At 39.5% G+C, this 14,351-nt stretch overlaps 1 protein-coding gene across 1 annotated transcript; it reads left to right on the top strand.

Moving 5' to 3' along the window:
- Window positions 1-399: 399 nt before the first annotated feature.
- On the top strand, window positions 400-10,342 carry LOC144647340 (uncharacterized). Its single transcript, XM_078507134.1, has 9 exons — window positions 400-617; window positions 1,327-1,632; window positions 2,451-2,819; window positions 3,794-3,841; window positions 4,186-4,309; window positions 5,711-5,776; window positions 6,192-6,328; window positions 8,807-9,052; window positions 9,294-10,342. The coding sequence occupies exons 1-9, from the start codon at window positions 545-547 to the stop codon at window positions 10,067-10,069; spliced, it is 2,145 nt and encodes a 714-aa protein (XP_078363260.1). The 5' UTR covers window positions 400-544; the 3' UTR covers window positions 10,070-10,342.
- Window positions 10,343-14,351: the final 4,009 nt, after the last annotated feature.

Raw genomic sequence — 14,351 nt, 5'->3', positions numbered from 1 at the left:
CTTTTGTAACTTTTTGCAACTTTTGTTTGGGAAGAATAACGTTTACAACACAGGTGCGCAAACTACACATGAAGAAAAAGAAACGACTGGTCTTTTTACCCAAATGGTATTCCTCTTATGGAGATTTTAAAAACGGGGGGGGGGGGGGGGGGGTTAGAGGGCAACAGAAAGCTGTTTTTAATTTGAAATTTGCAGATAACTTTCCGGCTTATATATTCTTCCATGTTTATTTCTTCTTTTTTCAATAGCTTTTGTGTATATAAGTGGTACTAAGCAAATAAGAGCGCGTAATTGATGATTGAGTTTCCTTGTCAATTTATATGAGCCTTCGTAGGAGAAAAGCGTTCTACAGGGGCCTCTGCGCGAGCTCATCTGCCGCGCGCATTAATGGAAGCCAAATGACCTCATAATTAAAGTGCAAACTTTGTACAGCCACGCTAAAAAGAATCAACAGAAATGTAGCTTTGGAGTAGCCATCGGCAGCCGATGGCTACTTGATCCTGTGCGTTTCTCAAAAGATTTGACAGTTTTTCGATATTGAGTTATGGGAAAGAGTTGCCTTGAAAAACTTGTTTTAAGCCTATTTATGACTGGATGCGTCATTTTGTGTTGTTCAGGTGGGTCTATCTTTTATAAAATTAAGTTAAATCTAAATTGTGTTCTTTGTGCGGTAGTATATCTATTGACTAGGTTATAGTTAAATCACGTCAACAATCTTACGTTGAACCTTAACTACTACTGCCTTGCGCTGCTTGAGTTACGGCCTTTAAAACCAATCGGTATTTCCTTTTCCATCTTGTTCTTTTGATTGAATTGGTTGCATGAATGTGGAATTTTAGACGATGCCACTGAAACGGTTCTCTGAAGATTCAAGTGGCCTTGCTTTGGTTTTTGCTTGCTAATTAGGCTATGTGATTGGTAGAGAAACTTTTCAACACGCCAGAACCAATCAGAACAAAGACTTTTTGACTTATTTCGGCAGATCAGAGGTAAAACAAACTCCATCTTGATTTGATATTTTACCGCGTCTTCCGCCATGTACATTATTTTTACATGAATTCTGATTGGCTAATTGTACTTCGTGATTGATATTGTGATTTCAATCATTGGTTTTAGATTTATTCTCAAGAAGAGCTATTTAAGAAGTCTTCTGATTTTTTTGTTTTGATGTAGCATATAAGATAGTGTGAAACAACAGCCGAAAAACCGACTGCGATCGCAGCCTAACGAGGTCTAACGAAAAATTCCACACTAAAACATAACTGAAAGCAAGAGTAAGTCAATAAATTTAACCGTGATTAACAGTTGAACTCATTTTAATTTCAGTATGTGCCAGAGCCTCTTTAACATATGCTGACGACACTGTGATTTCCTACCAGCTCCATGAAGGAGAGAATGTTACAATTGACTGTATAACTACCGAGGCAGCTTATTACACAGCGCTGTCACTGCATCGTGACCCGATCCCTTTATTTTACCTGGTACCTAATGGTAAGAAACTCATACAAGAAGGACAGACGTTTACCATCACTAACTTAACAGAACAGGATGCAGGAGACTACGGGTGTTTAGTTAAAGATAAAAATCTTCAAAACAGCACAATTTCGAAGGCAGAGGTTGTCATAATCGTGCGTAAGTATTGAAACAGTTTAACATGTTATATGTAAACTGCTGTTACGATACCATGTGAGACAGAGATTCGGTATTCAAGGAGAGATGAGAGAAAGAGAAGGGAATTTCTGTCTCGCAAGGTGATGTTTCCATTACAGTAGTGTTAGCGGTTTTTGAAAAAAACCCAGTAGTTTTGTTAGGTATGAGATTTTTGTTGTGTTTTACTATTTCACCTACTAGTTGTACCAGCGATGGTGGTCATAAAACACCAGAAAGCAACTCGCATGCCAGTCAATGAACACACACCGAATTTTGCAAAGCGAAAATTCTTCTGCGTTTGCAAGCTGGGTGCAAAATTTTAAAACCACGTTGCACCAAGCAGTTTTTAAACAATGTTTTAGTGTGGTTTAAAGGGGCTATGTCACGCAATTTTAGGCAATTACGGCACTGACCAACTGGTCATAGAATTAACTGAAATATCACAATAACAGCTTAAAACTGTATACGTAGAAGAACCCAAAAGAAACATAGAAAGGCCAAAAAGAGGCCTGGATGGGCAAAATTCGAGAAGATTTTAAACGGATTGCGTTTGGGTAAACTTAAAACGTCGGCCCGACTTTTTCAAGTTTATCTCAATTTGTATGAAAGTGTCATTTACAATGCTCCAAACTCATCCTTGTTTGTTATGTGGCCATGATTTTGCCAATAAAAGACTTCTGCTTTGCCATTTTGAAGTTTAGAGCTCTTTATAAACGAAAATAAATAGAATTACCTAAAGTACCGTGACCTAGCCCCTTTATACCGGTATAACTTATGTACATTAACTTCTGCTTTATAAGCTAAACCAAGGCCTTTGGATGGTACAGTACAGGAGATTAATAGAACTGTGTTAGAAACGGCAGCCGTGAAACTGTCCGGAAGCAAGCCTTACATTTATTTTAAAGTCAAGTCTCCACTCCGCATTCCTGTGACTGACAAGAAGCCATTCAATATAAGCGTGTTCGTCAAAGGGCTTCAACCAATCAAAATACAGTGGCAGAAAGACCAGCACGAGCTGGTGATTGGTAGCAGGTACAAGACATTTGAAGATGATGATAGGCGTTTGCTCGTGGAATCTCCGTTTACTGAGGAAGATTCAGGTATTTACAGTGCGTCAGCATGCAATTCCAAAGGTTGTGAAGTGAGAGGCGTTCAAGTCATGTTTTACAGTAAGTACCTGTATGGAGAGATTTTAAAAGAAATAATTGGTTCAATTTCACCAATACTGTTACTCAGCTTACAAAAGGGATCTCAGTTATCAGATTGTAAAATCTTGGCGATTTCTCAGCTTTCAGCTAAAATTTCGGCCCATTTCTCAACTGACAACCTCAGCTGTCAGTTAAACCCATCCATACCCTACTTATAGCCTTTAACTGGGCACTAGGTCATGGGCTCCTGGCACTGGGGAATTGCTGGGGAAACCTAACGACATGGGGGTGGAAGGGGACTGGGGTGTCCTACAATGGACCAACATCCCATCCAGGGGGTATATTAGTGACATTCCTATCCGTTTTTGCTACAAAACGTAAGTCGAATCGGCAACATGGCCCATTTAGACCAATACCATTTTAAACTGTTGTTCTTCGTTTGTTGTGGATCGTTATTAAAGAATCAATGAAAGATTTGAATTTCTATTCATCAAAGAAAGGTTAGCCTGGTGAACGAGAAAAGAAATCTCGTTTTCTTGCTATTCGTTTTCACTGTTTCGAGGCTAAAAATAGAACAAAGAAAACCTCTAGAACCAGGGTACAAAGTGGTACTAACCTACGTACTACATAGCAGTAGAACTTTCATTTTGCTCTTGCAAACATGACTGGCTAAGAAAGAAAACGTGAAAGAATGATTCGTGATACATTCTGAAAGCAAAACTTTTATAATATTTATATGTTTATATTCATGGTTATATGTTCGCTATTTTTTAGTTTTATGCGAGTCCTATGATTGGGAAACCCCTATTAAATTTAACCATTGTATGACTGTGTAAGTTTATCTACCTGACGAGGTGAATCGTACGGAACACAGGAGTGAAGGCAAACAATACCAACTAAATCGCAGATTGCTTTTGAAAGCCACATTAAACGTTCATCGATTTTTTCCCTACACACTCACTTAACTTAGTCTGTTACCATTTTTTTATTTACAGAAATGCCAAACCAAACCTTTATGAAACAAGCTGGCGACACCGAACAAGGTACGGACGGGGTTTACTTTGCAGCTCATTTTAAGGCACAACAAGACGGCAAAACCTTTTGTTACCCTACAAAAAATAGCATTAATAATTTTTTCTGCGGCACGAATGAATTATAGGGCAAGAGGTTTAGTGTGTGGCAAGAGAGAGAGAGAGAGGGTATGTGTGTGTGTGTGTGTGGTGGGGGGAGAGAAGGGCATTCTTGTTTTGTGCTCGCTCTCCTTTCCCAAAGACGAGAAAGGGCGACTACAAGCAGTGAAAATGGCTTTGAAAAATATACGTAAACTCACTTACATTTAACTAAAAACGTCTAGCGTGTAGTAAAATGACTTAATTTTTTTTCTTAGGTGAAGGATTTCTGGGAGATTGGGTCAAAGAATATGGATTCTTTGGAGTTCCTTTGTTACTTGCTATCGTCCTTATTTTCGCTATTTCCTACACATCTGGATCTAAGAAAAAGCAGGAAGAGCAGTGAGTAAAAATTCGCCTAAATGTACGAGTCGTATTTTAGGTAACTGGATTAACTGTTTACTATAGAGCTGTTTTCAACCGAGTGTCGTAAAATCAAAACCAAAGTAATCACTCTGGCCAATCACAAAGGACGCAAACTATCCAGTGAACCAATAAAAACTCGAAGCAAATACATGTAGCCAGCACGAAGCGCGGGAAAACGTACGCGAGTGAATGACAATTGGTTTTGATTTCACTTCTGATTGGTTGAAAAAGTGGCGCGAGTTTCATAAACCAATCACTAAGCGCAGTAATGCAAAACCAAAGCAAACGCGAATTACTTTCGACACTCAAGTAAAAATCGCTGTAAGGCTCAAGTTGATGATAAACCAAGTGTTTTTATTTGCCTGCCATGACAGAGATAGCCGGTAAAATAGGCGGTTTGTGGATCGATTTCTCGATAAAGTGAGGCTCAAGTCACGTGCAGTGTGACTAGCCTGCAGAACAGGCGGTTTAGTAAGGTACTCGTTACACGAGCGTGGACGCGAAGCGTGACAAGGGAGTAATGTGAAATAAACTTGCTCTTCTCTCACACTCCATGTTCGTCCTTGCGCTTCGCGTTTCGTTTATGGCCTTCCGAGCTCTGTCTCGCTAGACCGCCTGTTCTGGCTACGGGCTTTTGGACTTCTAGACACTTCGTATGATCTTTCGATGCAGAAAACTAAAAAATCAAGGATCGAACCCGGAAACTCTGGCATGCTAACGTCCTTCTTTCACCACTACATCACCACGTTAATCCGCCAGACCGCGTCATTATATGAAGTGTCATTCTTGACTGTCATGTCTACAAAGGAACAGCTGACTGAACATACCCCCATACCTAACTAAGCGTGAATTTTGCTTAGGCCTAATAGTTGCCTTATCTAGGGCTCACTTCATCTAATAATCAGAGCACAGTTTTGACCTAGTCCAAGCTCAAACTCGAGCAGATGTGGCATTATCCATTCTCCAAAGCTGACGTCACAATGTTCACCGTGTATAAATGAAGTTGACCTCTGTAACAATGCAAGGACCACTCTGCCAACATGAGCAAATTGTAGCCGGATCTTGGTGTAGATCAGAATCAGCAGTAGACTACATTGTAATAAACAAACTTTAAATGCAGGGCTCATCCAACAGCTAGGGAATTATAAAAAATGAATACCGTAACTGACTAAATAAAGTTATCTATCTACTCCTGTGTTCCCTATGGAGTTTGGTTGGAGAGTTAAAAATCGGAGATTTAGAGCGTTTTTACAGGAAAAAACGTTTCTTGCTTCCCGCTACCTCGCCCGATAGTATAGTTAGTAAAGTCATACGCGATCGTATACCTGACAGAATCTTCATTCTAAACTAATAAAAGTTGTAACCATTTTCTTTCAGAGAAGGAAGGAAAATAGAAGGATTTATAGATGAATTACAAGAATTACAATTGCAGAAACAGAGAGGGTGAGTGCTATTTCCATATAGTAACTTACACAGCTAACATCGCAAATGAACGGCCTACAGGACTTGCGATCAGAAGTTTTTCTTAACACCTGTGTATAAGATAGACAAATTACAAGTTACCACCTTTCTTTATTTCATAATAAGGAGGAGGGTTATTATAAAATCGTAGTTCTAAGGGTAGGAGGGGATGGTGCGGTGGGGAAGAAATAAATAAAATTCGTGGAAAATTCTTGGCGGATATTCGTCCCCAATTGCGCAAATGCCGTTTCTTTATCCGCTCAATTAATTTTACTAGCTCTGCGCGTTGTCGTTTTTACGGCTACTCGGGCTCTAGCCAACGAAAATGAACTCCGCGCCAAGCATATTTTAAAAGCATGCGCAGTCTATTGAGTCATTACTGATTTGTTCAATCCAGGGAAGGACGAACAGCCTCGTTATGGAGTTGGCATTCAGAAGGAGAATCAAGTGGAGACGATATGCCGGATTACGATAAAATGAAATCCAAGAAACACGCGAAACATCTTCATTCACAGGACACGGAGCATGGTGAATGTAAGTACTGAGTTTATGACTAAAAAACATGTTGAGGTTACAATAATCCAATATTTACATAAACGTGGAGGCCTCATGCGTCCCATGGCCAAATGAGGACGGGTGAAAAATAAAAGTAACAACATAACGCACGATGATCAGAGTGAGAGATCTTCCAAAAGGACTTGCCGGAAGGGGGAGGGTGGAAGCAGCTTCCCATACATTCCTTTATATGAAATCTGAGCGATGCTCTCACAACTTGCAAAGCAATCATCGGGGCGGTAGTCAGCGGATGTCTCTGAGGCGCACGAGCAGCTCCTTTCTTTGTGAACTTGCCAAAACAATAACAACATGGGACCAGTGGGAGAGTTCGATTATTTTTTTATAGTAGTGAAAAAGGGTTTTCTAAGTTTTGTCTTTAAAGCAGCGAAAATTTCTCCGGAAAGGTTCTTGGTGTCAATATGTGGTGTTTGTTATGAATTAAAACCATCACGGAAATGGTAATAAAAACGTGGCGATCGAATATTCCCGCGCCGGTCGGAGCTATCGTTCTTGCTCTATTGTTTCGAGGTTGTTTGTTGACTTGGTTGTTCTTTGTTTTACCTCGTTTACAATCCCCATGTGGGCCAGTTGTAAATCGTGTTACAATCATTTGCATTTCAGCACTAAAAAGTAGCACGTCATCACAAAATTCTGCGTTCGTACAACTACACGACGATGACGAAATTATTGGATAGACACACTGCTTTTAGATTTTTAGTTAAGAGAATTGAACCCCTTTATAATAAGTGATTCCACGGCATGGTAGTCGTGATTGCCATAGCTTCCATTTCACGGGAAAAGATTGCCTGTTGCATCATCGTCCAAAAACCGCTGACTACATCGTGTATTGAGCGCGTTGCAAGTTGTGAGAGCATCGCTACTCGGTCCCAGACCTCGTTTCTATCCACCCCCACCCCCCCCCCCCCCCCACTAGGACTTGCTTTCGTCACAATGACAAAACGTGTTTGAGTTATGCTTGAAAAATTGCCAGACGCCTCTTTCTTCATTTTCCAGTGCTTTACAATATGCAGAGCCTTTAGCAAGCAAAATTATACTAAAATGGTTCCTAAGTATAGTAAATGGTTTGAATTCAGGAGTACCAGTAGTTCGTATAGCGTGATCGACTGGGTGAGATCAGTTGTTGGCGACTGACGTTTCGACAACCTGAGCGAAAGTCATCTTCAGGCTATAACAAAAATAAAATAAAAATAGTGCGTATAGTGTGATCGTCCGGGTGAGAGTAGTTCTGAAAAGAACTGTTGTTGGTGACTTGACTCTAAAGATGACTTACTATCTAGTACAGAAGTCTATATTTCAATAGAAACATGTTCTCGTTCCGTTCTACTTCATACAACCTGCGTGGAAACTATATACTGGAAATGCCCAAACCTAAAACTACAACCTTTGGTCTCCAATCCTTTACTAATCTGGCAACAAAAGAATGGCATTCTCTACCCAATTTTAGAAGGTTATGTAATTTCTCAGACTTCAAAAAGCACATCAGCAAAGCCAATTCATGAAACATGTAAATGACAATTTTGTAATTAGTTAATATAAGTCAATTGTAAATATGTAAATAGCAATTTCTATTTTAATTTTTCGTTATCAAATATTTTGTTGTCGGAAATGTTAGCTTGTGAAGCTACTCTGAAATTCAATTTATGTATGTATGTATGTATGTACTTCCGCGAAGGTTGTCAAAACGTCAGTCACCATGGCCAACAACAGTTCTCTTCATAATTACTTTCACCCTTGACAATCACACTATACGCCACTATACGACAATCATACAATACAATCACAAGCATGGACACCTATCTGAGATTAGTACTGGCCAGGTCTCTTGTCAGAAAAGTAAATAATAACAGCAAACCTAAACCTACCTAGTACTCTTGAAGAGATAATTACTGTCACAAAAAGATAACAATAAGGCATAAGAAAGATATCGAGACGATGACATTGGGAGATCTACGCATTTATCTTGAAACGTACATTAAATTTTTCATCGTGGACTGTTAAGTAATTGTTTCTTTTAAGTCAAACCTACAACTTGACTGGCGACTGTCGTGAACGACACGAACAATTTTGTAAGATTTGGAAACATGTTTGAAACTCTATCATTATCGTACCGTCTGAAGAAAGTTTCACTATACAATTTTTGCATGACACGAGCACCGCATGCTACAAAAGTGGCATGCGACAAAGTCGGGACCGTCTAAAGTCTTATGTTCTGCTTTCTCCGGAAAAAACCCAGCACTGATAAGACTCCTGGCTCCAACAATTCACTGGATTAGAACAGACTGTGACCTAAACTTTCTCAAAGTCCATTCGATATGTTTTTAGTGGAAGACAGTTGGGCAAAAAACTCGCTTCTCGCGACTTCGTCACTGAAGAGTCGACTTGAGGCAAGTCTAACTTCAATCTTTTTAATCTTAATAAACTTTCTTTTTATTTTAGATCCCCAGATGCACGACTACGAAGAAGACTACGAAGGTACAGATGGACAACAACACTACAGCGACAGAGAAATCATTTATGATAGAGAAGAGCACAGAGATGATCATCCACTCCACGAAATAGACAGTAGCGATAGATTAAACTACAACACATCAGATGCTTATGGATTACAATGTCACTACACCAAAGAGGAAGTCCCCTTTACAACCAGTGATTTACGTCACGATGTTGCACCCCTTGACAAAGGTAATGTCTAACTTCTTGAAATTTAACTGATGCAAACAAACAAACAAACAAACAAACAAGCAAGCGAAGAAGCAAACACACAAACAAACAAACAAACTAGGCCACAAGTTTGTCTGTTGCTTCTGTTGTTATACCTGCCATTAAGCAAAGAAGCAATTTTGAATTGAATTTCTTCAAGCTGCATTGTACCCTAATTTAGCACAATAAATATCAAATCACACATAACTTTACACTTTTTTAGTTCCCGATGCCCGCATCACCGTTGAAGAAGAACCCGCCCAAACCATGCTTGGTTCCATCTTTGGTTACGTGCAACATCACGTTAAACGAATAGAAGGTGTCTTACCAACGGAAAAATCACCTACCCAGGACACACAAGACACGATCGTTAAGAAGTCCGAAGCCACACAAGATACGCTCGACTACGACACCAGAGTGATACAAGACACAGTTGTCGCGGACACCAAAGTCAAACAAGACACGGTTGTCAGTGACACCAAAGTCACACAAGACACGTTCATCAAGGAGGCCACACCAGCGCAAGACACGGTCGTGAAAGACACCAAATCCACACAAGACACGGCCGTCAGTGACACCAAAGCCACACAAGAAACGGCCGTTGACCATGAAACGGAACAAGCCGAAGGCATGTTTGGGTCAATCATTGGTTACGTGAGAGGTCAAGTAAAACGAATAGAAGGTTTATTCTATTCAACTGAACCACCACCTCCCCAAGTCACACGTGCACAAGACACGGTCGACAGTGACACCCAAGTCACGCAAGACTCGATCGACAGTGACACCCAAGTCACACAAGACACGTTCGCCAATGTCACCCAAGTCACACAAGACTCGGTCGACAATGACACCCAAGTCACGCAAGACTCGGTCGACAATGACACCCAAGTCACACAAGGAATGGTTGACAGTGACACCCAAGTCACACAAGACACGGTCACCAATGACATCCAAGAGCACGATTTATCTTCTTATCCCGTTCTTATAGAGTTTGACTAAATTGATGTAGATGTACGTTATTGCTTTGTAGTGAACATCATCTCCACTGTTGTCTTAAATAGTGCCAAACTGTTGGGTTGTTTCTTATCGTTAAGAATAATTTTGGAATATCCCATAGCAATATCAATAAAAGATAATTCAAGCGTCTTTTTTATAATTACTCGTGTCAAGATTTCTCTCAAAATCAAACACCCGGTACCGTTACCACTACCTAAAGGTTATTTTTATTTTCCAAGAAATATTTCATATTTACAAACATCTAGATTTCTCTTTGACTTCGATTCTCTGCTTTCCAGGCTAAGATATACAACAAAACATAACAAACAAACGCAGAGTCAGTTCTCTGAAATGCCATTTCAAAGTTGATACCAAGAAAATCGTGGGACAAATACGGTACATTCATAACCATTTCCAAGCAATCAACCTACAGTATTGCCTTTCTTTGGAGTTCTCTGTTACGCTCTAATGAGCAATGAGGAGAAACTTCTAGCGCAACAGTCGCCAACTCCACTGATAAAACCCTAACTTAAAATTTTAGCCTTAATAGACTTAATTGGTTCTTATCAAAGTAGAGATGGCTTAAAATGAAAATTGTAGCCCTAGCAGGTTCTTAAAACCGGTTACCCAGGTACTTATACGCGGGGTTTTTACTGTAGTGATATAATATCAACCTGCAGGGTAATAGTGTAACAACTGCTGACAGCGCCATGTTCTTGACTCTTTTGTATAGATAATAGCAGGAGTCCATCACAGTGAGAAGGGTGTCTACTTTTAGAACAGGGAAATTTGAATTCAATGGCAAGTCCCACTACAGTCAACTCTCTCTAAGACGGACACCGTCGGGACCAGCCTCAACTGTCCGTCTTAGAGAGGTGTCTGCCTTATAGAAAGTCGAGGTAACATGACACCAGAAATTTTGAGAAGATTAAGCTAAACGGCTATGCACAACGAATACACGTCTGTTTTAAGTCCCTTACTTTAGCAAAAGCTGTAAGGTGGAACAAAACAATAACAGAAATTCGACTTGTTTGTTCATTACAAACGGTAATACTGTAAGTAGAAAAACTACCTTATTGGTGCCAAATACTTAAGCAGAGAAGTAATATGTTATAGCGGATTGTTTTTGGTAAGTTTAGTATTCTAAAGGCGCTGACTTACTATGCTATTTAGTTTCGAAGTATTATTCAGTAAAAGATAACTTTTTGTGCGTGTCCGTTGGTGGTTTCAAAATGTCCGTTGTCCGTCTTAGAGAGGTGTCCGTCTTACAGAGAGTTTTGTTACAGTAAAATGACTGAAAAACGCCAGGGACCATCACCAGGTGTCCGTCTTATGGAGGTGTCCGTCTTATAGAGGTGTCCGTTAAGAGAGAGTTGACTGTATAACAAATTCCAAACTCTATAAAGAATTCGCAGCAACTAAGCCTTCTATTTTATTTCTTAGTGGCATAATCAGATGGACAACGTATTGCAAAATGGGTCTGTGGAACTAATGGAGCATTAACTTAAAAAAAAATTTCGTTTACCGAAATCATTGTATCCTGCACAAAAAAAGTTCAAAATCCGGGAACTGTTTCTGATGGTCATCTCACAATACCCCATTGAGACAATTGAACGCACTTAAACTAATAAGTACCAGACTCAGTGTGACAATAGCACACACTTGAATTAATTAATACCAGACCCCAGTAAGACAATAGCGCACACTTGAACTAATAAGTACTACACCCAGTGTGCCAATAGTGCACACTTGAATTAATAAGTACCATACCCTAGTAACACAATAGCGCACACTTGAATTAATAAGTACCATACCCCAGTAAGACAATAGAACAAACTTGAATTAATAAGTACCATACCCCAGTAAGACAATAGTGCACACTTGAATTAATAAGTATCATACCCCAGTAAGACAATAGCGCACACTTGAATTAATAAGTACCATACCCCAGTAACACAATAGCGCACACTTGAATTAATTAGTACTATACCCCAGTAAGACAATAGTGCACACTTGAATTAATAAGTACCATACCCCAGTAACACAATAGCGCACACTTGAATTAATAAGTACCATACCCCAGTAAGACAATAGAACAAACTTGAATTAATAAGTACCATTCCCCAGTAACCAGAAACCCATAAGGGTTGAAACGTGTAACGCGCGCGCACAGCGTTTGAATATTCATTTTGCTAAGTACCATATTTGGAAACGCGAAGAATTTGCAGGCGAATGCTTTATACACGTAATGACACACGCAACATTTTTTGAATTTCGACCAAAACGCCGTAAATTTCTTCCAGAAACTAAAGAAATACATTAAGTGAATTGAGGCGAAGTTCTCCAGACTACTTCAAGAAAATGAAACAGGACAATACAACCAAATTTAACTTTATTCAACTAAGCTTGTTCAAAAATAAGATTAGGCCATCGAGCGCGAGCTGTGAATTTAATCCAAATATAGTAATTTTGATTGGTTAAATGTTTCTCGTGATTTTCCAAATATGGTACTTAGTGTAAACGAATGTGCACACGCTTTGTACAATGCGAATCATAGGAAGTTACACGTTTCAACCCTTATGGGTTTCTGCAGTAACACAATAGCGCACACTTGAATTAATTAGTACCATACCCCGGTAAAAGATATAAAAAGAAAGATAGAAGCGCACCAAGACAAAAGCACACACTTCAATTAATAAGTACCACACCCAGGTAACACAATAGCGCACACTTTAATTAATAAGTACCACTCCCAGGTAACACAATAGCGCACACTTGAATTAATAAGTACCACACCCAGGTAACACAATAGCGCACACTTGAATTAATAAGTACCACACCCAGGTAACACAATAGCGCACACTTCAATTAATAAGTACCACACCCAGGTAACACAATAGCGCACACTTGAATTAATAAGTACCACACCCAGGTAACACAATAGCGCACACTTGAATTAATAAGTACCACTCCCAGTGTGCCAATAGTGCACACTTGAACTAATAAGTACCATACCCCAGTGTGCCAATAGTGCACACTTGAATTAATAAGTACCAAACCCTAGTAAGACAATAGCGCACACTTGAATAAATAAGTACAACGCTCAGTGTGCCAATAGTGCACACTTGAATTAATAAGTATCATACCCCAGTGTGACAATAGCGCAGAGTCGGATAAATAAGAACCATACCCCAGTAAGACAATAGCACACACTTGAATTAATAAGTACCAAACCCCAGTAAGACATTAGTGCACACTTGAATTAATAAGTACCATACCCCAGTAAGACAATAGCGCACACTTGAATTAATAAGTACCATACCCAGTAAGACAATAGTGCACACTTGAATAAATAAGTACCCCACCCAGTGTGAAAATAGCGCACACTTGAATTAATAAGTACCATATCCCAGTAAGACAATAGCGCACACTTGAATTAATAAGTACCATACCCCAGTAAGACAATAGCACAGACTCGAATGAACAAGTACCATACCCCAGTAAGACAATAGTGCACACTTGAATTAATAAGTACCATACCCCAGTAAGACAATAGAACAAACTTGAATTAATAAGTACCACGCCCAGGGTGCCAATAGTGCACACTTAAATTAATAAGTACCATACTTCAGTAAGAGATAAAAACAAAGATAGACGCCCACCAAGACAATAGCACACAATTGAATTAACAAGTACCACACCCAAGTAACACAATATCGCACACTTGAATTAATAAGTACCATACCCCAGTAGGACAATAGCGCACACTTGGATTAATAAGTAATATACCCAGTGTGACAATAGTGCACACTTGAATTAATAAGTAACATACACCAGTGTGACAATAGCAATCACTTGAATTAATAAGTACCATATGCCCGTAAGACAATAGCGCACCATACCCCAGTAAGATATAGTAACATACCCAGACAATTGCGCACACTTGAATTAATTAGTACCATACCCCAGTAAGAGATATAAAAACAAAGATAGACGCCCACCAAGACAAAAGCACACAATTGAATTAACAAGTACCACACCCAGTGTGAAAATAGCGCACACTTGAATTAAGAAGTACCATACCCCAGTACGACAATAGCGCACACTTGAATTAATTAGTACCATACCCCAGTTAGGCAATAGCGCACACTTGAATTAATTAGTACCATACCCCAGTTAGGCAATAGCGCACACTTGAATTAATTAGTACCATACCCTAGTAGGACAATAGCGCACACCTGAATTCATGATTACCATACCCCAGTAAGACAATAGCGCACACTTG

The sequence above is a fragment of the Oculina patagonica genome, chromosome 3, assembly GCF_052425735.1.
Source record: "Oculina patagonica isolate OP01 chromosome 3, crgOcupat, whole genome shotgun sequence".
Taxonomy (NCBI): domain Eukaryota; kingdom Metazoa; phylum Cnidaria; class Anthozoa; order Scleractinia; family Oculinidae; genus Oculina; species Oculina patagonica.
The sequence above is the reverse complement of the archived record's forward strand: the minus strand, read 5'-3'. Positions and strand labels throughout refer to the sequence as shown.